Source organism: Sarcophilus harrisii, chromosome 4 (assembly GCF_902635505.1).
Source record: "Sarcophilus harrisii chromosome 4, mSarHar1.11, whole genome shotgun sequence".
Lineage (NCBI taxonomy): Eukaryota > Metazoa > Chordata > Mammalia > Dasyuromorphia > Dasyuridae > Sarcophilus > Sarcophilus harrisii.
In genome coordinates, this window is record NC_045429.1 from 190,574,685 (window position 1) to 190,602,087 (window position 27,403).

The window sequence follows — 27,403 nt, forward strand, 5'->3', positions numbered from 1 at the left end:
ACCGCTTCCAACATTCCCACTTTGTTCCAGCTCTGACATGTTACGGATGGGAAATTACTCATTAATGACCAAAGGTGAGAAGTTTAGTTGGGCTGGATATTTCAGCATTTAGGCAAGTGCTATTAGATATTAGAAATGGATGGGCCGACTTGTGAAGAGCTTTATGGAATAATTTATATTTTATTTTAGAAACAAGAGGGAGCCACTGGAATTAAGAGGAGGAAAGAGCTAAGGGGGCATGTTGTAGATGAACCAAAGACACTACTAAGCAGTAGTCAGCTAGGTAGGAGAGCCAAGAGAGTAATGTCATAAATATCTAGAGAAGAGAGAGTATTCAAAGGAATGGGGATGGAGTGTCAAATGTACTAGAAAGAGGAAGACAAATGAAAAAATTCATCAAGATATAGGGATTAAGAGAGCACTGCTAGGGAGCCAGATTTGCAAACAGCTGTATGAGAAGCAAACTTTTTAGAAGTTTGTTTGAGAATGGGTGAAATATGGTATAGTTAGCACCCTTGGGCGACAGATCTGCAGAGAGAGCAAGTCTCAAGGACTTAGCTACATGGATCTACTGTCCTTTCCTTATCTCAGAGCAATATGCCCAGCCAAGAAAGTGACCGGAACAGTTGTGCAGTAAAGGCCACAGCAACCTGAGTTTTGTTTTTAATCTGCAAGATTTATGGACAGAGACCATATTCACATCAAGCAGTTCAGTACTACTGGAAAAACAAAACCAAAAAACATCTGATGCTAACAGTGACTGTAACGCCCTCCTCTCCCCCATTCCCTTCATTCACTAGTTTTTTTTTTTTTTTTTTACAGAATCTATGATTGAAATAACTTACCCAGAGGCATCAATGGTGAAATCTGCTCTCTGCATCAACCTTTTGCTTCATTGCTAATGCACAGGTTGCATTATTTACTATTAAGTGTATTTTTAACTTTAGCAAACTTGGTCTGAACAGTTTGTTACCCTGGACTTTCTCCTAATCTATCCACTCCCCATAAGATTACAATGGAAGGACACACTCTGACCCAGTAGTAAGACTCTTGTGTGGTTAGTCAATTGTAAAGTGTTCCTCAATCTATTTCTACCCCAGTGAGACCCTCTATGTCAGGGGTCCTCAAACTTTTTAAATAGGGGGCCAGTTCACTGTCCCTGTTGGAGGGCCTGTAAAGAAATTTCAGAGTCCTGGGTGAGGGGGATAAACGTCCTCAGCTGCTGCATCTGGCTGTAGTTTGAGGACCCCTGCAGTCTAGGTAGTGAGAATCTGAGGACAGTGGTGGCTTTTTTAAGGATTGAAAAAACAATTATGTGAAAGCAAGAGGAACTAGTAGGGGAATGAACATTTCAGAGAAAGCACAAATCAAGGACAGTAAGTGCAAAATAGGGAAATGGGGGGGGGGGGGGGGGGGAGGAGGATTCTGGGAAGATGGTAGAGTAGGTCAATTTCAAGGTCTCCAGATTCTCCCCACAAAAAGAACAAATTTGCACCTTAAACTAACAAGTGAAAGATTAAGAAGATTTGGGGCAGAACAGGGTCTCCTGATACAGCCCCCAGATAAGGATTAGCCCATAGGAAACATCTCCAGGCTAGCCCTGGGGCTGACTGAGTAAGGTTGGAGCCTCAGCAGGAACACAAACTTGTACTCCCTGACAGCCGCTCCGCTCCCACTAATGAAGGCCAACTGTGCTGAGACCTGGCCCTGGAGGAGCCAGAACAGAGGGGCAGGGATGCTGCATTGGGGGAGCTCTTGGATGGGGTTCCTGTCAGAGAGTTGAACTCAAGCTAGAGGCACCATCCCTTTAACTCACAATTAGAGGTGCTTAACTTAATACCTCATTAGAGTCCTCTTGGTAGAGCCCAGGAGTAACTCATCTGAAGTGTATCTATATGCATGTTGCTCTCTGTATGTACATTCATTATATACGTGTGTGGCTCTGGATGCATATGTACATTTGTGTGCATCTATATTTTGAATCCGCTAGACATTCTGCCGGGCATATGACACCATTATGCTTTGTTTTGGTTATTCTTTCCTGTGTTATTTTGTTTTTTTTGGTTTTCTTGGCAAAGGTACTGGAGGGTTTGCCCTTTCCTTCTCCAGGTCATTTTATAAATTGAAGGCAACAGGATTTATTTAACATTTGAATTCAGGAAGATATTTTTTTCTGATCCTGGAACCCCATAACTCTGCACTGTCGCTGCTCATGAGACCAATTCAAATCTGACCTCAAGACATTTAACGAGCTGTGTGACTGAGCCAAGTTCCCCGTCGTTATTCTTCAAGCTACAAAATGGGGATAATAGCACCTCTCACAGGGTTGCTGTGAGGATCAAGTTTTTGTAGTGTTTAAGCATAGTTCCTTACACATACATAGTATGTGCTTAATGCTTATTCTCTGTCCATTTCCCTTAAACTAAATAGAAGTTGATCTTGTCAAAGTAAAAGATTACCTTATTGCCATGTCTAGGGAAAATAATAGGGGATATTACTGGTTTGGGGATGAAAAAGAGGGAGGCTCATAACTACTAGCCCAATTCTCTAAGTAAATTAAAGGCCTCAAGCTGAATTGGGTTGGGGGATAGGATTGAGATAAAAAATTTGTAAATTTTTACTATGAAATTAAGAACTGCTTTTCTAACTAGGTAAAGTTAAGCTTAGTTATGAGACTTTTCCCAGCTCTATTTAGGAGCTTAAAAAGAGAGGAAGCAGATAATGGGGATAAGTCAAGGTGGTTTATGAGGAACTATAAGATTAGGGAATTGGGCAAAGCATCAGTATGGATGTCTAAATCTCTTTGTAGGAAGGAAGGGGGGGGGGGGGGGGAACCCTTCCTTATCCTGTGAAAGAATAATCTGTGGGTAGGTTCATAGTTGACACCAAGTTGGTGAATGATGGTTATCAGCTAAGTGTGAAAGCATATTGTATATATGCGTATCTTGCATATGTGTGTGTAGATTAGGAAGATTCAGATTCCTATATGAAAGGAAGCACCGTCTTTTGAGGGTAATTTAATCTATATATAGCAGCACAAAAAGGGTAGGCAAGATTGGAATCAAATATAGGTAGAAGATGGGATAAAATAAACAGTGGAGGGAATTTGCTACATATAGTAGTATGTATCAGCAGCTACCAGCAGTAAAGTGGTACAATGGTACAGAGTACCAGCCCTGGAGTCAGGAGAACCCGAGTTTAAACCTAATCCCAAATAGCTGTGTGACCCTGGCTAAGTAATTTAGAATGCAAATGAATTATATTCAGTCTCAGTAGATGGTTGTTTGAGGGGGAGGGGAGAAAGGCAGGGTGATGCTGGCATTAGTACCCACATAAATCTATTGATGGTGGATGTAAAATGATTATGTTCATGCAACCTCCAAATCTACTAATTTCCAAAGACAAACTTTTTTTGGAGGGTGTGTGTGTGTGAACATATGAATCAATTGATGATATGCAAAAAATGACAGGGTAACACACAACAGATATTGCTGCCACTAAAAGCGATTGCTTTAATTTCCAGAGACTAGTACAAAAACTATGCTGTCATGGTACATTTTGGATCACATTATAGTCATTGTGCATATTTCTGAGGGCCTACAAGTTTAACAAAATATTAGTTTTATTTGCCATTTATTGAACTATTCCCCATCTGATGGGCATTCATGGATTACCAGAAGTGCCACTGGAAATATTTTGGTATATCTTTTTGTCTGACTTTCAGGGTAGATGAGATTTGTTGGGTCAAAGGGTATCTGGAAAGTTCCAAGGAAGTTCCAGACTATTTCCATTTTTTATCACCTTTAATTTGAAGGCTGAGCAGAACTGATTTTGAGGAACAGGTCACCAGACTCGCTGTATATAAGCAGATTATGTCTGGGGAGGGGACAAGTTTGATCTCCCCAAAATAGAAATGTTGACATCAATTAATGATGAGGACCCATAACTTGGTCTTGGGGATAAAGGCTCCCTGAGTTTAGTTTGCAGAATACAACATATTAATAAAATATTTATTGAGCACCTAATATATGTAAGGCACTGGAAATACAAAGATAAATTTAATATTGTTCCTGTCCTGCAAAAGACCACAAATGCAAGGGGAGGGGAGGGGAAGAAGAAAAGCAGAAAGGTGCTTTTCAATGCAAGACAATTAAAGGAATATCACATCCAGCAGCACATTACTGCCAAGTGAATGGTAGTAGTTTAGCATGACTTAAGTAAAAGATAACTTCAAAATTAAGAGACCTCTTGTCCCCTAGGGAAATTCTGTTGCCAAGACCCTGAAAAATTGACTGTTTTTACCTCCAGCTCCACTCCTAGCACTGGGATAATCTTTTTATTCCTTACCTACTATTTTCCATTAATTCCATAAAGATCTCTGAAGCTAAACACTCAGCTTTAGAATAAAGCAGCTAAGACAGGGTGTTCTTTGGTATCAACAGGACTTTGCTTTGATCTCATGCAATCTGACCTGAGGTCAAAACCAAATATTTGCAGAGAAGAAATAAACATTCTTCTTCCATGTGAAGCAGTTTTTGCAATGAACAAACAAATCAGGGCTTGCCCTTTGTGATCAACAATTCTGTGTAAGAAAAGACTGAACCTTCCAGTCAAGAGATAAATTCATCAAGACTACTTTCATTTACCAAAACTATAGTTTTATTTTTAAATGTAGCTAGTACAAGAACTGAGTGACCTTATTTACCTTACAAATATTAAAGGACTGAACTTAATTGTAAGTTCTTTCAAGTCAGAGTATATCATTTGACCTAGTTTAGTGGAAAGTATAAATTTCCTATTAATGTTCCTTTCTTACTCAAAACTACTCCAGATAAAATTCCTCCCATTGCAGATTAAATTCCTCTTCTACATAAACATTCCCTGACTATTGACAGTTCTTTCTGAATCTTCCTAAAGTGAGAGATGGAATCTAAAAAGTAGTTACCAAAGCCAAATTTTGTTTAACACTTTTAAGACAGTATATTATACATAAATCCATAACTATCATCCATCATGATGTGATACAGGAGTAACAAAAAATAAGAAACATCAAGACAAGCTTGGACCACCCTGATGAAAAATAGTTGGACCATCGGAAAAATACACAATGCATGGAAAGATCATTTAAAAATAAAGGCACACTTAGGTTATCAGCAAAAGCTGTTTCAGGAGATCAGATTCTTAAATGGAATGTTATATTACTTAAGCCCAGCTCATGCCATTTCTTCTCCAACCCATTAATAAACAAGTTTGCAAAAAGTACAAGGGGAAAAAAAAGGAAAATGGAATATTTTTACTGATATAATCCAAAACAGAGCTGGGTTTCCCTTAAGAAAAATGGAAAAAACACTTCAAGAGGGAAACATGGTGAAAAAACAAAGGTATAGAGGGATACAAATACAAATTGGTTATACCTGACATTTATATAGTGTTTTATAAGGTCTTTTATGATTTTTAAATCATAATTATTTGAATTAATCTTTGCAAGTTAAATGTGCTTAACAGGAGGAAAAGAATTTCAAGATTTATTTGAGCAACAGGGCAGTGTGACCAACAATAATTAATACTCTCTCACAAATATGTAATCTAGGATTTGAAGGAGTTTTTCCCCCCAGAAAACAATTGCAGGTATGATATAGAAAAAAATACAATCATTGAATGTACAAAAAAATTCCCAGGAAGCTTTTATGATCTAATGGCATTATATATAAAGGAAATTATTGACCTTATATAATGACTTGAGTATGATAATAGAAAGATAAACCTTGCAAACCCAAAACATATTAAACTACATTTGTAAAAAACTGAAGCCCAGAAGTGCCAAGAAGCAGTCCAAATTAATTGAAATGTTATCAAGTAGCAGATTGAGGATTCGAGCCAAGACTTTCCTTAGAATAAAGCCAAATAAAGATGGGACAAAAAGGGCAGAATTATCAAGAGAATTGTCTTTGCCATGCATCCACTGGGACTTGATGCTAACACCTTTGACGGGGGCTCAAATGGATGGATAAGGAGGTTTAATCGCATATTCTTACTTCTTTCTGCCCATCTAGGCAGTAGTAGAAAGAATTTTGAGAAATCTGAACCCAAAGTTTGTCTCCACAATGTGAACATTGTCAAGTACCATACCATGGCCTCCTAGGTGCTTTAAAATTTCCTACCCCAAAGTAGCTGTTAACTGAGAAAATATAAGCAAAACATTTCATAGAGAAGTGATAATTACAATATTTCAGCCCTCTAGATGGAAGAGGAATTTTTTAAAAAAATAAAACCTGGCAATTCTGATATACTTATGATAGCCTCTGTGCTAAAAGTAAAACAGTTGATAAATTCTTCAAGTAGAAGGATCAAGAACCATAGAAGTGACCATCTGAGTTTCTCATAGATCTGGAGTACAAGGTATCAGAATGTGTTTTGGAGTATTTTACCTTATCTAGGAAATGTGTAAGTTTTAACTTTAGAGTCAAGATCCTTTCTCCATTAATTTTCCATCCCCACTCAGCACTGAATAGAGCAAGTAGGGAAAGAGGCTTATTTATAAGCTGGCTTACAAGATAAATCTAATCTACTTCTAGGTTAACAGGGATATTTTCAACAGGGGAATATTATTTTGTAACTTTACAGGCTATGGCAGAAGTTCCTTAGGATAAGAGGAAAAAGCCCTAGCTCTGGAATTAATGGATCTAGGTTCAAATCCTAACTTTGGACCCTTATTATTTTTGTGATATTGGGTAAATCAGTCAGTTTAATTTCCAAGATTTAAGAGCACAGAACACAAGATCTCCCATCTTAATGGAAGCTGGAAAGGCTCAATTTGTACAGGTTAGCCAACCAGGTAATGATTTTTTTAAAAGCCAATGACAAATTTAATACACCCAATCTAGTAAATATTTAGACTAAAGAAACCTTGTTTGTTCAGTAGTTATCTGAAAATGTACCCAAGAAGTTGATGAACAATGGGCATAGGTCAAACAAGACACTATTAGATGTCTCAGAAGGGTTGTTAGCAGACTAGTATTTTAAGCAAATGTTAAATACTACACACAAAGTACTATACTAGGTGCTAGGGATACAAAGACAAAGGTCCTATTCTTGAGCTTAAACTCAAACTGGGCAGAGTAAGAATATATAGAAATAACAAGGGAATGTATGAAAGAAAAAGAAAATTTTCTAAGTGAGCTGGCCTTCCTCTTGAGGGGAAGGATTAGAAAAGTTAAGAGGAGAGTTGGGATCAAAAAAGGGAAATCCCTTTCAGTAAAAGTTATAAAGGCACAGTACCGATATGGGAAGAGGTGGGCAAAGACCATGGCTGAATTCTGTCTGGATGAAAAAGAGTTATGTGAAGTGGTACATGAAGTAAAACGGGGTTAGTTTGAATACTAGGAATGTATTTCTGGGGCAATGGGATCTAGGAGTAAGTTTATCAGATTAAAGGTTGCAGCAAAGTTAAGGTAGTAGAATGAAAAGGAGAGAACAGATGTCCAAGATGTTTAAGGGGCAGAATAGCTCCATTTCTGTACCAACTCTGAAAATTAAGATGCCAAAGAATTTGGTGAACAGAACCCTGATTGTTTTTGAGGTTTGACATGATTTAACGTTTAAAAAAAATCTCTGAATGTCTCTAAACAATTAATTAAGCAAACTTTTATTGAAGCATTAAGTTTTGTGGTACAGATTTTAAAAATACATTTTAACTGATTAAAGTCCAACACCATGAAGAGAGAAATTATGACACCAAAACTTCACCTCTTCTGATCATACTAGATTAATTTAGATTAATATCCATTCAACAGCTTTCACTTTTCTATCAGAGGCTTGTTTTGATACTTATATAAATTTGTGCATTTTTCAACTAGATAGAAAGGGATGTTCAGTATATTAAAAAAAAAAAAAAAAAAAATCAGACCTCAAGCCAACAAATGTCATCTTCAAATCTTTTGGGACACTGTTCAAGAACAAAATCCACTTGAATTATTGGTCCTCAAAAATATCAAGCACCAAAAAATATCAGGTGCCTCATTACAGATCACAGAATCAAATTTACTAGGTTGGTAGAATGCTTCCTTCAATGAAGCCTTTAGTCAACAACATGCTTAAAATAAAAGTCAAAACAGTGTTCCAACCACTTGATTACTAACCAAGCAGATTTTTTAAAGTTTAGAAACACTAAAAAAAAGTGTTTCATTTATAAATACGGAAGGAACAAAACACCACTGCATCAATCCAGAAAGTCAAAACAAAATTAGAGGACAAGAGGAAAATTTAAAAGTTAATTTTGTTGGTCTCACAACTGCTAAAATCCCACAGTTATTTGTTGAAAATGCCAACTCTTGAAAGCCTGCATCTACTAGTCATCCATTAAATGACCATTTCTGAACATGCCTTATTTTAAATCAATAGTATTTTACTTCACTGTCTGTCCAAATAACCTAGACAATTCTCACTTTGTGCAGTCATTCACTTGATGCCATCAAATCATGGTTAAAGGAATCACCACATTAATTAAGAGGAACAGATGAAGTCACAACACTATCAAATACAGCATAATAGTCTCATGCACCACAATATCACAGGACTTTCAGTCACAAGATAAAAAGGCATATCAATTCTGCTTGGAACAACAAAATTAGGTTAACAGTATATTCTTTACTCACAATTAGGTTGAAATGGCTGCTAAGGAAAAAGTTATGGTGAATGATCCAAGCTGACCGGAATATCTAGTCTGGTAAATTCCATCTCTTTTACACTAAATCTCCCTATTAAATTTGTTGATTTAAAAAAATTATTAAGTATTTGAAGGTTTGTGGCTATACATTTGGTGCTCTATTAGCTGTGGAGTATGGAAATAGCATAGTTAGAACCTTCTGTCAATGCATTCTAATTATAACCCACACATAATGGAGAAAGTCTTGGTGCCCCACTCCCCCCTCCTTGCCAATCATACATCAAAAGAGACCACCAAACCCACCTTGACATAAATTTAGATCTGGAGGAAGCTTCTTCCCCCAAAAGGTGAAAGGCTAATGTTAAACTCAGTGCAACAGTATATTGCTCATTTTATGAAGGGGAAGTGGAAATCACTGAGCTTAAAGAACTAAAGATACAGGGAGCAAAAATAATGTTCCAATACTCAAAATTTTAATATAATAAAATGATCAGTTCCAAGTAATCATTAATTTTCATTAAGAAGGTAAAGTTACTAATTTCTCAAGTGCATTTGTGTTTTAAATTAGTCATTAATTTCATTAGAATTAATAGAGAAAAATGTGGTCTAGAAATTGGAAGAAACTGCCCACAAAAAATATCTGGCAGTAATTTAACAGAACAGTCCCAGATGATTTAGGCTGAGGCCAACACCTAATGAGGACGAAAGCCTTGTCTGTGGGGGATTTTTGGTGATACCTGGAGAAAAATTACACCGTGCATAATCCTAATTGAATTGTTTTTACAAGTGTTGTAAAGTCTCATACAGTAAAAGTTTTTCTCTACATGCACTTCAAGTTCACAGCAAGAGTGGCATAGAATACCTAAACACAGAAGAGAGCAGTCATGCAAGATATCTAACTCCTTGATATAATAATGCATACAATTCAAAATGATTATACTATGATTACATCTAGGGCTTTCCGAAACTACAAGGTGGTGGGTATGGAAAGCATGGCCCCCTGTATCATTAACTAGAAAGCTGCCACCACCTTCTATTTGTGTTCTCTTTTTGCGTTTTTTCTTCATTTTTCTTAATCAACTCTGCTGTTGCTGACGATTCTTAGCAAAACTGGTAAAAACGAAATTGTAATCATTGAACTGAGCAATCTGGCGATCAAGACGTTTAAACCCTTCAATCTTTTGGGCCGAAGAAAACACTGTGCGACATTTAGAACTCTAGGGGGAAAAAATTAAGAAACTGTTTAGAATATACCAAAGTCAAAGTAGCTTTTTCAAGCAAAGTTATAATTTTTTTTTTTTTTGGGGGGGGGGAAGAGTTTAGGGTTTTTTGAATTGATTTTTTGAATCATTTTGGCTTATGTTGTCAAGTGCTTAGGCCAACTTCTTAAAAGATACATTTTAAACATGCTCATGAAACACTCAGGAACCCCACCAGGCTCTAAGAGTATGGTGATAAGAGAGCACTATTAATATTTATTCATTCTTACAAAGATGTCATGGTAAGTTTTAGTCCATTAAACACAGGACCATTTTATGTAGGGGTAAAGTCCACTCCCTATCTAAAATATTATTTGTGAATCCAAGTATTTTTATGAGGAAACAGTAATTTCAGATAAATGGTATTCTTGAAACAATTGCTCTATACTCCAGGCTATTGTTAGCAACAATAAAACAGGTTACCTGATTTACAAAGAGGGTGGTCACAAATTTTCCAGGCTTGAAAATTTCCACTACTTTCCTGATCAGGTCATCGTAAGAGGTCTGACCTATGTTAGTTTCAAAGCTAACATAAGAAAATTCTGGTTCTGGAGTGATGTGAATAGTCCAATAAGTTCCCTTAGAGGGGAAAAAAAAAAAGTTTGCTTCAATAAAGACAATAACAGTTTAAAAAAAAAGCCAACCACTTTATGCAGAATTACTTACATCCGATTTCATTCCATTCATTGAATACCCACAAGGATTGAACATTGTAGCATCAATGACAGAACCTGGTATCAGGTCACGAATTCCACTCACCTGGAAATTTTAATACAGAAATTAAGACAATGTTAGAATATTAGAAATAAGCCAGTACATGGCTTAGCAACAAAAATTAAGACTTAAAACCAAAGCTTACACGAGTGACATCATTTGCAGTAACACCATCTTTCATGTAGAACTGGTCCATAACTGCTGGGTCAAGCTCACTCATCAGAATTTCCAGTGTCTGATCTGGCTGATTAATGACTCGACTCTCTGGAAAATCCAGAGTGTACAAGTACCTATAAAGATAAAAAAATTTACCCTGCCAATGATGGAACTAACATAATTCTTTTTTAAAAACAAGCAAAAATTATACAATTGTATTTAGACATACCAGCAATCAGAATTCATACGCCCCATACAATATGCTGCTCCATCTGTTGAAAAGGGAACAAAATTTTAATCCAATTTATAGTTTTAGGTCTCATAACGATCTTATTCTAATTAATCTTGAAATAATTAGGCTCATACCCTTATTATAACAGATTCATAATTATCAGACTTAAGCAGTCATGACAGAAATTAAGGTTACTTTCTGGTCTCTATCATACCTCTAATTTAATCTGTTAGGAGTACAGAAAGACATGAATAAAATGAACAATACAATTAGGTTAGATATGGCTGAATTTATTAGATCTGTTATGAAACAAACCTGATTTATCTATATGGCACTAGTGGTTTATGCAAAGGACTATCCCTTCTCATTCTTAACTTATACACACAAAAAGTGTCCCACCTAAGTACTTAAGTGAAATGTAAGGCAAAGATTCACACCACATGCTCTTCCACCCACAAAACCATTTCATCCTCAAAAGATCGTACATTCAAATGGAAAAGGAAAGTAAACAAAATATACAAGCATTAAACTCAACTCTAAACAACTTGCGATTTGCCTACAGTCAAACAATTTTGAGCTTTGGCTTCCTCATCCATAAAATGTTAATTCTGTAATAATATTTATCTAACTCCATAAAAGACTCAAATATATGTAAAGTAACCCAAACAAAACCAATTCACCAAAAAAAAAAAAAAAAAAAAAAAATCCTTATTAATAGCAATAAAATAAGCCCAAAGGGAGAAATTTGTGAAAAGAAAAAACTAAAGGTTATAGCTACTAAACATTTCAACCAGAATCCCTTTCTGTTTATATACTGACCAATAAAATGTTCTGTATTAATTTTCTATTTATTCAACGCCTATTTACAAAATCTAATTAACACATCCATTTTAATTGAACTTACTTGGGAAAATTTCATTAAGGAATTCTACTTCTTCCTGGAAATTCCTGTGTGGGTACTCCTGGTGAGAAGGCTTCATGAAATTCTTACGAGAATAAAAGAAGCTCTGAAAAGCATAAAAACACAATGTAATTAAAACCCCACATTAATTATCATGAAAATCTCAAATCATAATTATACTATTTCACCTGAAATGATATTGTTCAGTTTTAAAAACAAATGAAAGAAACTTTCATTTCTCTCCTCCCAATAAACTCTTATTTATCTTAAAACTCCTTGAAACCAGGGGAAGGTTTATTCTGATTACTGCCTTCTGTGGTTGAAGAATGGAGATAATAGCTATAATTATAGAAAATAGTTTGTGATCTAAAGTAAGCAACCTTTTCTTTTGGGATAGAAATTTAAACTGGAAGGGAGAATGAGGAGAAAGAAAATAAATTGAAATCAATTCTAATGCAAAAGGGTGGTCTGGAGTGGAGAATATTTCTTATTCCAAAGTGATTCTTGAACCACACTTGACATGGAACCACCATGTCAGAAAAATACACAAATGTAAACAGTAGAAATTCACACAGTGCAAATGTTTAAGTTTTTTCAAAACCCAACTCCAACCCAACTTCACATAGTATACCACTATGTGCAGTAATCTTAAAATTATGTGTTCTTGATTTCCAAAGCTAAATATGTTCAAATGGCTTAGTCACCTTTTTAAGAAATCATAGCACCCTTTGTATTAAAGAACTTAAGATGATTGTCTGAACATAAGTTGATCTATTACAAATATATATATATATATATATAGATATATAAAAAACTATCCATACCCATGACACACATATACAAAAAACTATCCATACCATAATGAGACACACACACACACAAAAATATAAAAAGCCAAGAATTACCAGAGTCAATAATCTAATTTGGTGGAAATATAATCAGTGGAAAGAATGATATTCATAAAAACACAAATTCCAATCCCTTAACAAAATGTTAATTACATGGAAAACTTATTCTTTCCTGCAACCTACCAAGAACTTATTTTACTATACATTATCTGTTATTTGTCTGCATAGCACAATTATTGGCATTCAAAATTTTTAAAACTGGAATTTTATTTTGTTCTAGCATGTCATCAATACAAACAAGTGTTCTTTGTATACTTACTTGAATTGAGTCAAACCCACTGTACTCCCTAGCAAGCTCCAACAGGGGGACCAGTGCTTGCAGTAAGAGGGTGGTACCACATGTCTTCAAAATGAAACGTCTCTTGGAGACAAACATGCTACTCTCACTGCAGGTGTTAAGAAAGAAACCCAAGATAATCACTGTAATAGTTCATGACTATAAGTCATCATGTAGGAATATTTTAAGTATAAACTTTTAAGTCTGCGTGTCTACAACGTGAAATTAGTATCATACAATTGTTTTTTTTTTTTTTTTAAAGATTTTTTATCTACATGTAAGACCACCTTGATGTGATGTGTTCATTAAAGTCTACAAATAATTCAGTACCTAACAAGGTATCCAATCAGCATAATTTCTACAAAGAAAAAAACAATCCTAAAACCAGGACATTGAGTATCAGTTTCTAGTGCAGTTACTGGCTAACTGGCTTTTGAAACAAGATTTATTTGATTCTGAGATCAGATCAACCCAATCAAAAAGCTTTTTTGCTCTTTTCCCCGAGGCCAAAAAATTAGCAATATAAATATTAGCAACCAACATAGTTTTATAATGACATTTTGATAATCAAGTTATAAAATAGTTTATATAAAAATTCTTTCAAGCCTGCCAATTCTTTCATTTAAATTGAGATAAAGAAACTTGAGGTTCAAAAAGATTAACTATTATGCATATTCTATTTTTACTTGGTTTAGAAGAACCAGGACCAGGAAGGAATCTAGATCTTGAGATCCCCCAAACTAGCACTATGCCTTCTTCCATGAGGATTTTCCCACTAAATCTGCAGTTCTAAAATATCCTTTTGCCAAACAGTCATTATTTACACATAGGGTGCTTAAAATAGCTAATATAAAATATAATAATTAGGATTATAATATTATAGGTGTTAATTACATATAAGACTATTATATAGGCTATTATAATATAAAACACTATAATTATTATATATAATTATTATAATTAGAACGTTTGGGATACCCCAAATAGAATTCCCCCCACCCCCAATATATTTCTGTAGTTTTTTTTTTTTTTTTTTTTAAATTTAATAGCCTTTTATTTACAGGATATATGCATGGGTAACTTTACAGCATTAACAATTGCCAAACCTCTTGTTCCAATTTTTCACCTCTTACCCCCCTCACCCCCTCCCCTAGATGGCAGGATGACCAGTAGATGTTAAATATATTAAAATATAAATTAGATACACAGTAAGTATACATGACCAAAACGTTATTTTGCTGTACAAAAAGAATCAGACTCTGTATTTCTGTGTAGTTTAATAGTACTTTTAGCAGTTTGGTGGCCTTTAAAATATGGAAGGATCATGCCCTAGCAGCTCCTGTTTATATCAAACGTTTGCTTCAGAATTAAAATGAGAAAGGGTAACTGTATTCTCTCTTAAAATAAAGTGTAATTTTACCTGAGTACATAAGCTTCCTGCTTGTCAGTTTTTGTCACACTTATGATTAAACAATGCACATTCTCCAAAAGTTTGTCCCACTCAAACCTATAAAGAAAAATTTACACAATTAATTTTTATAGCCTTTGGCCCCTTGACTTTCCCCAAGAAATTCAGGAGAAGACTATACACACCATAGATTTTTCCTTCTGGTATCCAAAATCTAAATCTGATTGCAGCTCAAAGTCATACAAATAAATAATAGTTGGATACTTATCTACTATTCACCAGTCAACTACTAGGCAAATAATCTTATGGAGAGATACAAAATGCCAAAAATTTCATTAAACAAATTTTACATAAATGACTAAATTTTAGTATGTGAATATGAAGAACTCAAGAAAAAGCATGGGAAGAAATGTACTAGAGATCCAGTAATGCAAATGCAAAGAACAGAGTTCTTAGTTTGAAGTCTGAGCTTTTAAAATATCAGTAACTTTCAATTTTTTCCCCTTTGCAGTCCCGTCCTATGGTTTGGAGACCCCAGAGATGGGAAATCCATGGACAGCCAATTTCACTACCTTTATTATTAGGGAGAGCCAAAAATCTGTTTGTACAGTTTCCAACTTAATCTTCCTGGTTTTTTCCCTTGAGGATAACCTGAACAAATTTATTCCCCAAGCACAATGTTGCTTACTTTCTTTATTGCTCCCTAGCTTTAGAAGCCAAAAGGTTATTATATTCCAGCTTCTCTTTGTGTAAGCAGAGGGGAGAATAATAAACCTGCTTGACAGCTGCCAAGTCAGACACACCAGGCCTGTCTCTCCTTCCAATTATTAGTTTGTCTTCTCTTGTCTTCCCTTCCCTTTGGCAACCACTACCTTTTTTCACACCTCAGGACTGTACATAGCCAGAATAGCAAACACCAACTAGTCTGCCTTGCCCATTTGTTCCACTCTCCAATGTCTTACACCAAACCAAAAAGTAAAAGGAGGAAAATAAAACATCCTATCCTTCAATTAACTAGGGGTGAAGGTTGGAGGGTAAGAACTCCAGGTAAAGGAAAACCAGAATGCCTCCTCAGGAGGCATTTACCATCATGATATATGAACGTTATGGAATATTATCGTTCTGTAAGAAATGACCAGCAGGATGAACAGAGGTTTGGAGAGACATAGATGAAGTGATGCTAAGTGAAATGAGCAGAACCAGACAATACTGTATGAGGATGTATTCTAATGGAAGTGGATTATCTCTGACAAAGAGATGATCCAATTCAGCTACACTCAGAGAAGGAACACTGGGAAAGGAATGGACTACGTTTTTCTTCCCAGGCTATTTTTATCTTTCTAAATCCAATTTGTCTTGTGCAACAAGATAGCAGTACAGATCTGCACACATCTATTATATATCCAAGATGCATATGGTTGTCAATAAAATGCTGTGATAAAATTAAAATGTATTTTCGTTTGTCATTTATTGTCAAATATTTAAAATAAAATATTAAATTTAAATTAAAATTAAAAAAGATTTATTAGCAGCATCAGTATATAGCATTTATCTTAAGTCAGCAATGAAATGGTCTCCTGGAGTGTTTAGCAACTCAAGTACTCAATGAGACAATTATTCCAGAGGAGGATTGGTGTGGATGAGTAGTAAGGGGGTAGGGGAAGGGGACCAGAAGAAACAATTTTGATGATACATGAAATGTGTAACTTCATGTATAGATACTTCATATATATTTATATACATATAGCTGCAATACCATTTTGGAGCATCAACATTCAGCTCCCTTGGCTTATGACCTATACATTCAAATACTATTTTTAAACTTATTTTCTCCCAGAAACTTAGCGCTTCAAATCAAATTACAACTCTTGCACAAAAAGTTCAAAATAACTTTCCCCCATACTAGTACTATCTTATCCTATTATCTGATCTCCAGCTTACTGTTCAACCATCTAAAATAAACCCAATTATCCCCACTCCTACTGAAACTACTCCCTTAATTTGATAGGTCAACTGTCTATATCTACAGGTACTATGCCATCATGTGCTGGAGGATAACAAAGAAAGGCAAAAGCAGTCCTTGAAATCAAGGGAGACTAGGTGTTAGGAGTGTTACGATGAGTTGATACAATACAATACCTGCTGACTAGCCTGAAATTCAACAAATACCTAAGGCTTCTAATTTTCTCATATTTATTAGCTTCATGATCCACACAAGTCTACCAGCATCAACACTCTTATCTAATAAGTTATCTATAATATGTAGAAATCTATGTTGTTTTGAGAGTCTTTACTTTGTAAACCTAAAAACACTATATAAAATATAAGTTATCTGCTATTTTATTTAGTACCTGTGTACTAAATCCTTCACATAACAAGTATACAGAGAGAACAAAAAACTTCATAAGAAAGCAGCTCATGTATTATAATGATGGAAGTCATCAATTTCTCTGTGCAGAACTGTCTTGCATCAAAACTGGCATTAAATTTGATATGACTATACTTCAAATTACAAGAAATCGTGTAGAGAATTATTTCTCATACCAGTTTTATGACTACAAACCTCTACCAGACTCAGCTTTCTTATCTGTAAAGGGTTGTGTGTAAACCTAATAAGTGTATATAAATATACAATATTCATAAATACAAAGGTTACATTTATATACTTATAAACATGTATAAATACATAAACTATGTAAATGTAAGTTATAAAACAATTTATCTGTTGTTGTAATACCTTTATGTATCAATTATATAAAATGAATAGATTCAACTTTTAAGAATATCCTTCATATAACATTAAGTATACAGAGATAACAAAACAGAACAAGTAGAACAAACAAGGCAATTCCAATATGATAAAGCATAGTTTTCATTTTTCTTTGTCATGCTTCGCCTTTGCCGATTTTTCTTTTTATACTCTGACAAGTCTGGAAACACATTTAAAAGAATTGTATATTCTTTTTTTTTTTTTTTTTTTTAATAGCCTTTTATTTACAGGATATATACATGGGTAACTTTACAGCATTAACAATTGCCAGACCTCTTGTTCCAATTTTTCACCTCTTACCCCTCCCACCCCCTCCCCTAAATGGCAGGATGACCAGTAGATGTTAAATATATTAAAATATAACTTAGATACACAATAAGTATACATGACCAAAACATTATTTTGCTGTACAAAAAGAATCAGACTCTGAATTATTGTACAATTAGCTTGTGAAGGAAATCAAAAATGCAGGTGTGCATAAATATAGGGATTGGGAATTCAATGTAATGGTAAGAATTGTATATTCTTAACCAATATCACAACTACTCAAGTCTTACAAAAACGAATGTGTAATGTGGGAAAATAAAATATATAACACCTTAAGTATAAAATATTTAAGGAAATATAAATCAAGTGGGGTCATAGATAAACTGATCTGAGGTCCTTTTCCAAAATTATGATATCAAAATGTCATTTTAAATGGCATGTGGCTTTTCAATTATGCCCTGTTTGATATTTCAAGATCAATTTTAATAACATGAAAATACTATGACAAACTGTTTAGAATACATTTTAGTTGGTCAGAGGAATATGAAAGATGCTGGGCTTTCGAAGGAAAATATTTTCCTTTATAAACATTTTAAGTGTTAATCAATAAAGTAGTCTCTTACTGGCTGGTCCCTTCTGGGTAATAGTTTAGAAAACAGAAAAACTGTTGTGGGGATTTTTTTTTTTTTTTTAAATTCAGCTCTTTATAGGAAAAGCTTTTTTTATTTAAAAACATTTTTGCTAAAAGGTTTTTTGGCCTAGATTGTGGATTCCTTTAATGTAAATCATTGATGCTGTAAAGCTTGAGCAATGACGTAGTCAAGTATGGAATGAGTTCCGGGAAAAGTTAATGCTGAGGTTTCAATTACTATATTTGCAACTACTACTGGTCCCTTAGCCTTTACTGCAAATTTCTTCTTAACCATAAAAATCTTGGGTTTTGTCTTAAGCGCAGCTTAAAAACTGCAGAATGACTGCCAGATACATTTAATTTCCAATTTTAAAGCTTTAGTACAACTATTAAATTAATTGTTAAATTAACTTCAGCAACAAATAAAATGCTATTTAGGGCCTAAATTTTCATGTTACTCTAGTTAAAAAAACCAAAAACCAAAAAACCAATTATGTTCCTTATCCTGTATAATAACTCTGATAAGAATTTGCTTAGTGCCTTAATATATGAAGATCTGTCTTCAGATCACTTAACATATGTCAAAAATAATTGAGTAATCGCACATAATTAATATTTTGAAATCTTTGATTAACTGGCAGAGTACTGCCCACTAAGAAGTGTTCTTAATCAGCAAAGTACCAAGTAAATACTTCGCTCTCATTTGATAATTGTGGAAACTGAGGCTCAGAGAACCTCTTTTTTAAAGGTTACAAAGACTGAATTGAGGTAGGATCATCTAAAGTCAGATTTCCTGAAATCCAGCCTTCAAATGAAGGTAGCAGTAGTCCTGAAACTTCTTAACTCTTAAACTCATATCCTTAAATAGAATAAAACTGAATAAAACAGAATAAAAATTGCTCCCATTTCCCCATTTTAACAGGTAAGAAACTAACCCTGGAATATTCTCTTGTATACAAAGTGATATAATGAAATTGATTATACCTTTTATGAGAATAGCAACAAAATTCCTTTTTTATTCAGCTTACAACATAATCGAACTGAAACCAAATGTAAATTTAACAATAATCTTACATTTTTAAAAGGTACAAGTTTCACTAAAAGTTCACTTCAGTATGTACAAATCCAGTTCAGTAATGAAAAGACCTCTGAATAATCTATTTCCTATAGTTTATTTTCAGTTACTTGCCATTCTGCTTCCCAAATTGAATATAGTCATGTATTTGGGTTACAACATACATGCATCTATGAAAAATTAAGCAATACACAAAGGTATACTCTATAATCTGTATAATAAAGTGGAGATGGAAGGGAAAGGGAGATAGTTCTGAGCATAACCTCGATAATATCAATAAGAAATGTGAGGTTCAGCCTTGGAAGTCTCAGATGAATATGCACTTAATCAAGGAACAAAAAACTCCACACCCATCTACCCAAAAGCCACACAGGGGAAGCTCACATGCATACCCTCCCCAATTAATTCATTAGTAATTAAACTTTTAAGCAAATAACACATTTTATATTTTCCTCTATTTCAATCACTTCAGTATAAATCTAAGCTACTGTCCCAGGTTAAATAGCTCCCCTTTTCCTCCCCCAAAAGTAGGGTGGGCAAGGGAGTATCAGCAACTACTTTCAATTAAAGACCCGAAAATTCTCAAATATATTTCTATTATACTAGTTAGTCTTCCATAAGTTGCCCCATGTTTTTTCTGATCCAAAGTTATCTGAGCAATAAAGAGTTAAAAAAACAAACAAACCCCAATTCAGCACTATTGTTCTGAAGTTGAAACTAAGAATCTCAATAACAGAAAATATTTGAAAATTTTTTATCATTTTGTTTTAATAGTATTCTCCCCCCACAAATGACATGCAAAAATACTTTTCACCCATTCATCTTTGCATAACTTTCTATTCCATGTTTTTCTCCTAATGCCCGAGAAAGCAAACGCCTTTAACATGTGCAATTCTTCCATTTCCATATTTGCAATGATGTGGGAAAAAAAAATTCTCTAAAGAAGGAAAAAACCCAATATACAAATAATAACAAAGATGAAAATATCATGCTTTAATCCATTCTCTCTGGATATGGATAGCACTGTTTATTAAATTATTGCCTATTAAAATTGCCTTAAGTCACCTCATTGTTGGGGAAAAAAAGCCAAGTTATTGACAATGGTTTTTTAAAGAAAAAAGCCGCCCCAATTTAAATTGGCTTACATGTTCAGATGACATAGTATTAAAAGAAAAAAATTTACTTTCTTCTCTTCTCAAAATTATCTGTTCTCCAATTTACTTTAAATCGGTAGAGAAATTCCTTGGACATCTATTACACAGCTCTTTCTGCTGATACATGTCTAAATGTCCCTACTTTAAAAATGTTCAAAACATTTGATCTTTTATAACCCAATCAAGAGCAATAACCTGTTCTCAAAACCGTATTTGTTGCTACTCTTTGTGTTAGTAAAGTGGAAACAAAGTAGATATCCATTGATTGAAGAAATAAACCCTAAAACTACAATAAATATATAAACATGAGAACTTCAAGCATACAATAAATAGCTCAAAAAGCCTATCTCCCCTCCTTTTTGCAAGTGCTTAATTTTTCAATGTATTGCTCTCCTGCACTGGTCTTTTTTTAGTAGAGTATTTAATTAAAGCTTTTTATTGACAAAACATATGCACCCTCGATTCTTACAAAACCTTTTGTTCAAAATTTTCCCTTCCTTCCCTCCACCTCCCTCCCCTAGTTGACAGTCTAATACATGTTAAATGTTAAAATGCATCTTTATAGTCATCTTGCTGCACAAGAAAAATCAGATCAAGAAAAAAAAAAAACAAAAACAAAATGCAAGCAAATCACAAAAGAAAGTGCTATATGTTGTGTAACACACTCTATTCCCATGGTTCTCTTCATCACTGAACAAGTGCAACTGGTTTGAATCACCTCATTGTTGAAGAGAGCACCATTTGAACAATAATATTCCTTAACATTCATATACCACAATTCTTCTATTCAGGGGCATCCATTGTTTTTAGTTTCTTGTCACTACAAAAAGGGCTGCCACAAAACATTTTTTACACATGTGGCCCTTTCCCTCCTTTAAGATCTCTTTGGGATACAATCCCAGTAGTGACACTGCTGGGTCAAAGGGTATGCACAGTTTGACAACTTTGAGCATAGTTCCAAACTGCTCTCCAGAATGACTGGGTCTGGTTCACAGGTCCACCAAAAATGTATCAGTGTCCCAGTTTTCTCCCGTCCTGTCCCCTCCCCTCCAACATTGGTCATTATTTTTCCTTTCATCTTAGTCAATCTGACAAGTGTATTGTGGTATCTCAGAGATGTCTTAATTTTAATTTCTGAGCAATGGAGCACCTTTACATGATTACAAATAGTTTCAATTTCTTTGAGATTTGTCTGCTCATATCCGTTGACCATTTATCAATTGGCTTGATTTCTTATAAATTAGAGACAATTCTCTATATATTTTAGAAATGAGGCCTTTTATCAGATCCTTTGGATATAAAAATGGTTTCTCAGTTTATTTCTTCCCTTCTGATCCTGATTGCATTAGTTTTGTACAAAAACTTTTTAGCTCAATATAATCAAAATTACTATGTAATCAATAATGATCTCTAATTCTTGGGTCAAATTTTTTCTTCCTCCACAGATCCAAGAGGTAAACTATCCTATGTTGTTCTAATTTATTTGTAATCTCATTCACACATATGGATCATCTTACCTATTGCTATTTTCACAAAATTAGTCTTCTATTTAAAGCATGAAAATTCTTGGGGGCGGGGGGTTTAAAATTCAGAAAAATGTTCGGTAGTGTCAGACATCACTATCCCAATTTGGGGTTTCTTGTGCTTTTTCTAACTTTTTTTCCCCAAGCACCTGACCTATAAATATAAGCTTACTTTTTACTGCATTCCTCCCTTTCACAGGTTTGGAGTGCCACTGACTGCACTCTCACCTTTAAATCATCATTTCTCAACCACTTTCGTTTTCAAATAAATATTCACCAAGGTCAGCAAATATCTTTATTGCTAAATTTCAAAGGCCTTTTCTCAGTTCTCATCTTTCTTTATCTCTCTGCAACAGTGGATACTGTTATATTCTCCTTTCTGGGTGGCTTTCCTTCCTCTGGGACAATAACTAGGTTCTCCTTTGTCATATCATTTCTGTTCAGTCTTCCATTCCATTTTATTAGATCTGGTAGACTAAATAAAAACTATTCTCTAAATCTTGTGCCCCTCCCCCCTTCTACTTAGACATAATCAGAGGTTTCTCAAAACTCAGTTCAAACAGAATTATGTTCCCTCCTTTTCCTTCTAACTTTTTTCTATCAAGGTCATCACCATTCTACCAGAACCTCTTTTATTAAAGGCCCTTCACATTATCGATCTATACTAATTTTTTAAAGACTCATTTACATACTACAACACCCACGATATAGGATGTACTCCATTCCTACCAGTGCATAGGCAGTGCACAATAATGAAATGTTACCACTAGATGGCGGGTAAGGCACATCAAGAGTCCAGGAGACCTCTTTCCGAATTCAAATCTGGTCTCAGACATTAGCTGTGTGACTCTAGGCAAGTCACTTAACCTTGTTTATTTCAATGCTATGCATTGGAGAAGGAAATGGCAAATCTTTGTGAAGAAACAAACCAAATGGGTTATTTCCCCTCAATTTCCCTTTTCCCTCAACTTTCTTTTGATGTCATTCTCTTCCTGTTAAATTTCTCTGTGAACTTGGATTTTAATATTTTGGATTTTAGTTTGGAAGGAAATTAGGGAATTTTCTAGTCATCTAGTTTAATCCCTATATTTTTTTAACAGCTATGAATTCAAATTAAAACTTAATGATCAGAATATGTCCTAATTTAATATGAATATATTTCAATACAACATTAACCTACAAAGCATGTTGCAACTTGTTTAGTGCACACTGCACTAGACAGTTATTCTAAATCTTATTAAATGCCACAAACTAATCGAGGTAGATGGGAAATATGCCAATAGAATGACACTATTTTATAATCATCATTTTTTTTTTAAAAAAACACACCCTGGAAAATTTTACTAAGACAATTTACTGAAGTTCCTTAGCCTCTTTTGGCTCATGGTCAAAGGTCAGAATTTCATTATAGCATCTAGATACACATTCTACCCCATGCACTCCCAATAAATTGAAGAAGCCAAGGTTTATTTATAATAAGCTGAATAGCAAGTTTAGTGCCTAAACCTGAGAAAGCTGAAACTAGGTTAATGGACGTATAAATTAACAGACACACAAAACACTTAAATGCTTGTTTATCCACACTACTTGTTTTGGAAATTGATTGGGAACATCTCAGAATATATCAAAGAGCTTTCTTCCCCCTAAGCTACTCAATAAAAATTCCTTCTACAATTTCTAAGCACCATTATATAAAAGGTTTCCACAATTGCACTAATTTCACAAGGAATCATGTATTTTTCCCAAATTGGTAATGTACCTTTAAGAGTGGCGCTATAGCTGAAATCGGGAGGCTTCTAGGAAGATTCAGGAGATTTGCCCATTACCTATTACTAATAAGTATAGAGAAACAAATCTGAATCCATTCTCCTGTTTGTGCTCGAGAAACCCAAGAGCCAACATAAGTCAATTGGGTTGTCACTGGTGACCCGTAGAATTGAACAAAAATGTCTTAAATTTGGGTTATAAGGCACCTCCTTCCACTGTGACCTTAAGTTTAAGTCATTCACCTTTGTGGGTTGCTTAAATTAGATGATTTCTAAGGTCTCTTTTTTCATGTTCAAGTTCTATAACTTGAATAGTTAGAGAACTAAGAACTTCTGGTCTCAAGTCAGGGCACCTTTCTTAATTCCTTGAGTGTTAGGGCAGGCTAATGAAATGATGAATCTCTTAATCATGATTTTTTAAATGAATAAAACAAAACAGGAATATAAAAGAAAACCAGTAATTTTGAGATATAATTTTCCAAAAAGTTGAGAGGTAGATTAAGAATCTTTGTAGGATAAATTACTTTCTCCACTGTTTCCCTCAAAACCAAAAAAGATCCTACAAAATCAGGTGACCTTTTCATAGAGTAAAACCTACATTAACCTCACAAATTTCACTAAAGGATAATAATATTATCCTATTCTTATCAACATTCTTCAAATTCTGTGGTTAGGTTACCTTGTGAAAGGGGAATTGAAAAAAAAATTCAAATATTTTATTTTCAAGTACTTCATTATTTATTTTACAAGATTGTGCTCCCCAATATTTTCCTCCCTCCTTTACTCCCTTAAAAATAAAAAAGGGGCAAGAGAATAATTTGCTAACTAAAAAGTGAAAATACTATCCCCACTCTGGACGAGGATGGCATTCTCCACCCCAAATCTATTGGATTAATTGCCTTGAATCATTGTATTGTTGAGCCAACATAATGTTGTTGCTACTGTGTAAGATGGTCGCTTGATTCTTGACTTCACTAATATGTTCATTCTAAATCTTTCCAGGCTTTTCTTAAAAGTATGCAATAGTCTATTACATTCATATGCCGTAACTTAGTCAATCATTCCCCAAAGGATGGGTTATCCAGTCCACTTGCAGTTCTTTGACACTAATAAAGGGCTGCCACAATTCTTTTCCCTTTTCCAAACTCTTATGATCTCTTTGGGATACAACTCATCTTTCTCCAAGGAACTATTTGAATCATGGGGAAAATCTGTTGGCCAAGGCAATCTGTTTCTGTAATAATCAATATGGACATATACAAGGGTGTTTTACAATTTAAAAAAAAATGCAAATGCCACACAAAACTTAGTAAGAGCCAATGTACTTTGTAGTCAACAACGTCCTTTCAGATTTTTCAGCACACAAAAAAGTGCCTAGAATGACTCCGTACCACCTCCTACTTTTCCCCCTTAACCCCGGTTCCTCTTTATCAGACAATTAGGACAGAGTGGCAGCCAACATTCTTTAAAACCCCATTGGTGGACAGCCTTAAGGCCTAAACATTCTGCCTATCCAGAAAGCTCTCATTGGCTCAACTTTTCAATTTAGAGGAGACCGCTAGACCTTAAGGCAGAGCTAAGAACCTCACGTGGAATCGTAGTGGTGGCCACAGGGAAGGGGGAGGAGAAGAGGAAAAGATAAGGGGGGTGCCGCAGAGAAATTCAGGAAGTAAAAACGGCTTAAAAAGTACACTGGACCTCCTAACACACTACAGCTCGATCGACACTGGGTTAAATGCGACTTCTTTCAGCTATATTTTATTATTACTACCTTGCCTAAAATACAGGCCAGGATTCCCAAAAAACGCCCGTTTTTGAAAGGGAAAAAAGGACTAGTTTCGGAATTTGCCCCCAAAGGCGACCGGCGGCCATCTAGTAAATTCGTTTCTGAGAAAGCACCTGGCATTTGTTCCGTGCCCTCAAGTGCCGGGAGCGCGGGCCCGAGGCCCCAGCTCTCCTTGACCAGGCTTAAGGCATTAAGTAGTATAATGCATTGCGCGCGGAGCATTATGTCCCCAAACAGAACTGCAGGATGGGCTTCAATCCTATTAACGTTGCAGCTCCCCAGGTCCCCGAACTCAGCGGCTCAAGTAACAGGTTACACTGCACAAGGTCAGGAAAGCCTCCAGCCACTACTTCCTCTCCTCGCCTACAGTCACGGGATTCGTCAAGCCCCTAAGGCAGCCGCGGACCAGCCTCGAGGGCCAAGAGGGACCCCAGGGAGCCCGAGGCCGCGCGGGCCACGCGCTAGGCCGGAGGATTTGGTGCAGAGCCCATCCAGGCGGCAGCGGCGCCCCCCACCCCCATCCGAGGCCGCCCGGGGCACTGCGACACGGCCGCCTCCCGCTCCCTCCCCACCACATGGAGGCAGCCTGCAGGGACCCGACTAATACACAAGGGGGAGGCCTCGGGACCGGGTTTTTATGGCGGCTCCGCAGGAGGCCTGCTTGAAACGAGACTCTACTACTAAGCGGAACCGGGAGGAATCCCCCTTCCTCCCGGGGGCGGCGGGAAGAGAGTAGTCCGCACTCTTCCCCAAATCCCACCAGAGGTTGGGGAAGTGGTGGTGGGAAGAGCCGATTCGAAGTCACCCAATGGTGACTGAGATAGAATCCCAGGATAATTAGGTTGGAACCGGTGGCGCCCACCTCACCTGCCAGGGTATGGGAGGGAGACAAGCCACTGACCAGTGACCCTCTTTTTCCCTCCTTCCCAGCGGGGGCGGCGCCCAGTATCCCGGATGGCTCAACATTCCATTTCTCAAATCACCTGAAGCCCGCGCTCCCAACCCCACCCCCGGCCCGAGAAAGGACGTTACCTGAGCTCGGCCGGCACGAGGCAGAGGCCCCCACAGCAAACGGCGCTCCAGTCCCCCCCGCCCCACCACCACCACCACCACCACCACCACCACCAGGACAAATTAGAGCGCCGACTACCGAACATAGGATTTTACCACCTGACGGCGGGGAGCATGCCCCCGGCCCTCTCGACACCTCCGCCGCACCCCCCCACCCCAACCCTTTAGCTCGGCCCGCTGACCGCTTATCCGCGCTTCCACCCCTTCGCTCCCCCACGCGCAGCCCCGACCTTGGGATGGTGCGGAGATCCCCAGATCCTTTGCCGTCGTCTGGCTGCTGCCGGTAGAACCAAACCTCCAGCAGCTTCTCGGTCCCTTCGAAGAAGTGTGCAGCTTCCATCACTGTGAGACAAGCGAACAACCAACAACCACAGAAAATCAACTAAATTAAATCTCTTCTCCCGCCGCCGCCGCCTCCGCCGCTGCGGGTTGTTCCTGCTGCTTCTTTAAAGTTCAGGAGGTTTTTTTTTGTTTGTTTTTTGTTTGTTTTTTTTTTTTTTTTTTGCGTGCGTGTGGTTCTTTTTTTGCTTGTTATAATTTTATATTAACTTTTTTAAAAAAATTAATAAAATTTTTCCCGGCTTTTTTTTTTTTTTTTTTTCCTCTCGTGCGAAAGTTGAACGTGAGTCTGTGTTGGAAATAGAGGCAGATGCTGTTCAGTCTCTTTTACTCCGCTGGTTCCCGTTACAGAGAAGAGCATAGAGCGAGCGCTAGCTAATGTCGCCGGCCATACTGTGTAAGCGAGGACGCTGCGTGAGCAAGTCCCTTATATAGGCCCCCGATCCTCGGGGTCCGGAAGTGACGTACGCCACCCCGCCCATCCCGCTCATAGCTCCAGTT

General features: G+C 36.2%; 1 protein-coding gene across 1 annotated transcript; it reads right to left on the reverse strand.

Annotated features, from left to right (window-relative positions):
- Positions 1–1,419: 1,419 nt before the first annotated feature.
- AMD1 (adenosylmethionine decarboxylase 1) lies at positions 1,420–27,311 on the reverse strand. Its single transcript, XM_031964404.1, has 9 exons — positions 26,794–27,311; positions 14,533–14,619; positions 13,095–13,221; positions 11,931–12,033; positions 11,024–11,066; positions 10,784–10,928; positions 10,591–10,683; positions 10,348–10,503; positions 1,420–9,882 (listed from the first exon to the last, which is right to left on the reverse strand). Exons 1-9 carry the CDS (start codon positions 26,901–26,903, stop codon positions 9,742–9,744), a joined length of 1,005 nt encoding a protein of 334 aa, XP_031820264.1. The 5' UTR covers positions 26,904–27,311; the 3' UTR covers positions 1,420–9,741.
- Positions 27,312–27,403: the final 92 nt, after the last annotated feature.